The following is a 2,144-nucleotide window of genomic DNA, read 5'->3' as shown; positions in this document are numbered from 1 at the left end:
GTGAAAGTGTTGACTGGTGTCACTATCTCGTGAACGTGCTGGCGGATCTCCACCAAATTCGGGGGATCCCTTCATCTCGAGGAGCCCTCTCGAGCGCCACCCTCCGCGCGTTGGTAGCCCCCCGGGATCGCTAGATCGGTTGGTGCCGGATCGCGAATTGAACCGCCCGTAACTCCCGAACCCCGGGGCTATCAACGCGGGGGTGGTCTCATTCGAAAGAGGGCCTCGAGACGTACAATCGATTCGCGTTCGAGAGGGTTCCTCGAGCTGAAGGGATCCCCCGAATTTGGTGCGGATCCGCCACACCGTTACGGAGGTATGGCCGTTCAAAGTTTCAATGGTTTTCCGTAGACTTAAGCTTTAAAGCGTTTCATCCAGGTCGCCAGTAGCAAACAATGGAGCATGCTCTGCTGGACAAACTAAGTAATTACACCATTTCAAGCATTTTCCGTAAAAAAAAAATGTTCATATCGGCGGCATATTCACAGATACCGATATATCGGCGACAGGCTCATATCGGCTGATAATATCGGCTAAACGATATATTGGTCGGGCTCTAGTAATAATTTTTCACTCAATTTTTACAGTTTTTAATTGTGGTTTTGATCAAATAAATGCAATGATGGTGTGTATCTGAATCATTTGCTCCTACTTGTATGTAATTTTAAGAGGTTTTACTGTATTGGTCAGTGTATTTAGTATAGCAAAGCAGCATACCTCTGTGAAAAAAATTATTATTATTATTTTTTGGTTTGTGTGCAGATCGACGGCTCGACCCTGAAGACAATCTGTCTGCAGCACGGCCCTCTGCTGACCTTTCACCTCGGCTTGACACAGGGCAGCGCTCTGATCCGCTACTGCAGCCCTCATGAAGCCGCCAAAGCCCAGAGCGCCCTGCACATGTGAGTCACACTAACACAAATACGTGTTTACTGATTATATGTGACCCTGGACCACAAAACCAGTCTTAAGTCGCTGGGGTATATTTGTAGCAATAGCCAAAAATACATTGTATGGGTCAAAACTATCGAGTTTTCTTTTATGCCAAAAATCATTAGGATATTAAGTAAAGATCATGTTCCGTGAAGATATTTTTTAAATTTCCTACTGTAAATATATTAACTTTTTTTTTGATTGGTAATATGCATTGCTAAGAACTTCATTTGAACAACTTTAAAGGTGATTTTCTCTATTTAGATTTTTTATTTTTTTTGTAAATTGACTGTCAATGTTATGTCTGCTGATCAGGTGTGTTCTGGGAAACACCACCATCCTGGCCGAGTTCATGAGCGAGGAGGACGTCGCCCATTACATCACACATTCTCAGGCCGCAGGGGTCGCGGTGTCACCCGAGGGCTCGCCCAGCTCTGACCTTGTCCCGCGAGAGGGCGAGCGACCCATGAGCTCCGGGGCTGATGGAGACATGACGGTGGGCTGGCAGGGGCTGGACGTGACGGCCGGCTCCACGGTGGAAGCGCCGGGACTCGCCCTCCTCAGCCAATGGAGCAACAGCGCAGGGGACGGGGTGGGGAAAGGCGTCTGGGGGGGCGTGGCTCTCGGTTACCACGGCGGCAGCCTATGGGGCGCTCCTCAGTTAGAGGACGGCACAGCCGGGTTGTTGCCAGGCAACCTGCTTGGAGGCGGGACAGACAGTTTGTGATTGACAGCAGTCAGTTCTTGAGATGCTGGTACGTGGAGTTTAAAGTGTGTCAAACTGCAAAAATAATGATTGTTTCCAAACATTTGGAAGCCAATGCATTGTTATAGTTTTTCAGTCTAGCTTTCGAGAACATTTCATTTTTAAACCCCAAATATGTATATATATATATTAGGCATAAAAGTGTTAATCACAGTTAATCACGTTCTCAGCTAGTTCTCATTACTGTATGTCATCTCATTTTCATTCTTATATATATATATATATATATATATATATATATATATATATATATATATATATAAATTTTAATATTTAATTTATTTCAATATAATTTAAAGGCATTACAACAAATATAATGAAAAAGAATTGATTTGGCATGAAAACATCTCAATGCAAAGTCAATTACATAATTATATGTTAGCTTGAGCATGTTCTCGAGGTATATTTTTATCTATTGAGTCAAAAATAAGTTACTGAAAGAAAA

At 43.6% G+C, this 2,144-nt stretch overlaps 1 protein-coding gene across 1 annotated transcript in view; it reads left to right on the top strand.

The window, feature by feature from the left end:
* Positions 1-1,863, top strand: part of LOC107563763 (trinucleotide repeat-containing gene 6B protein-like) — a 39,567-nt gene extending 37,704 nt beyond the window's left edge. Inside the window, exons 17-18 of the mRNA XM_016248705.1 lie at positions 763-902; positions 1,249-1,863. Of these exons, the coding sequence (XP_016104191.1) occupies positions 763-902; positions 1,249-1,660 (552 nt within the window). The 3' untranslated portion in view covers positions 1,661-1,863. The remainder of the gene's footprint in view (positions 1-762; positions 903-1,248) is intronic.
* Positions 1,864-2,144: the final 281 nt, after the last annotated feature.

This window comes from Sinocyclocheilus grahami, unplaced genomic scaffold (assembly GCF_001515645.1).
Source record: "Sinocyclocheilus grahami isolate Dianchi unplaced genomic scaffold, SAMN03320097.WGS_v1.1 scaffold888.1, whole genome shotgun sequence".
Taxonomy (NCBI): Eukaryota; Metazoa; Chordata; class Actinopteri; order Cypriniformes; family Cyprinidae; genus Sinocyclocheilus; species Sinocyclocheilus grahami.
This window is presented reverse-complemented; position numbering and strand designations above follow the sequence as displayed.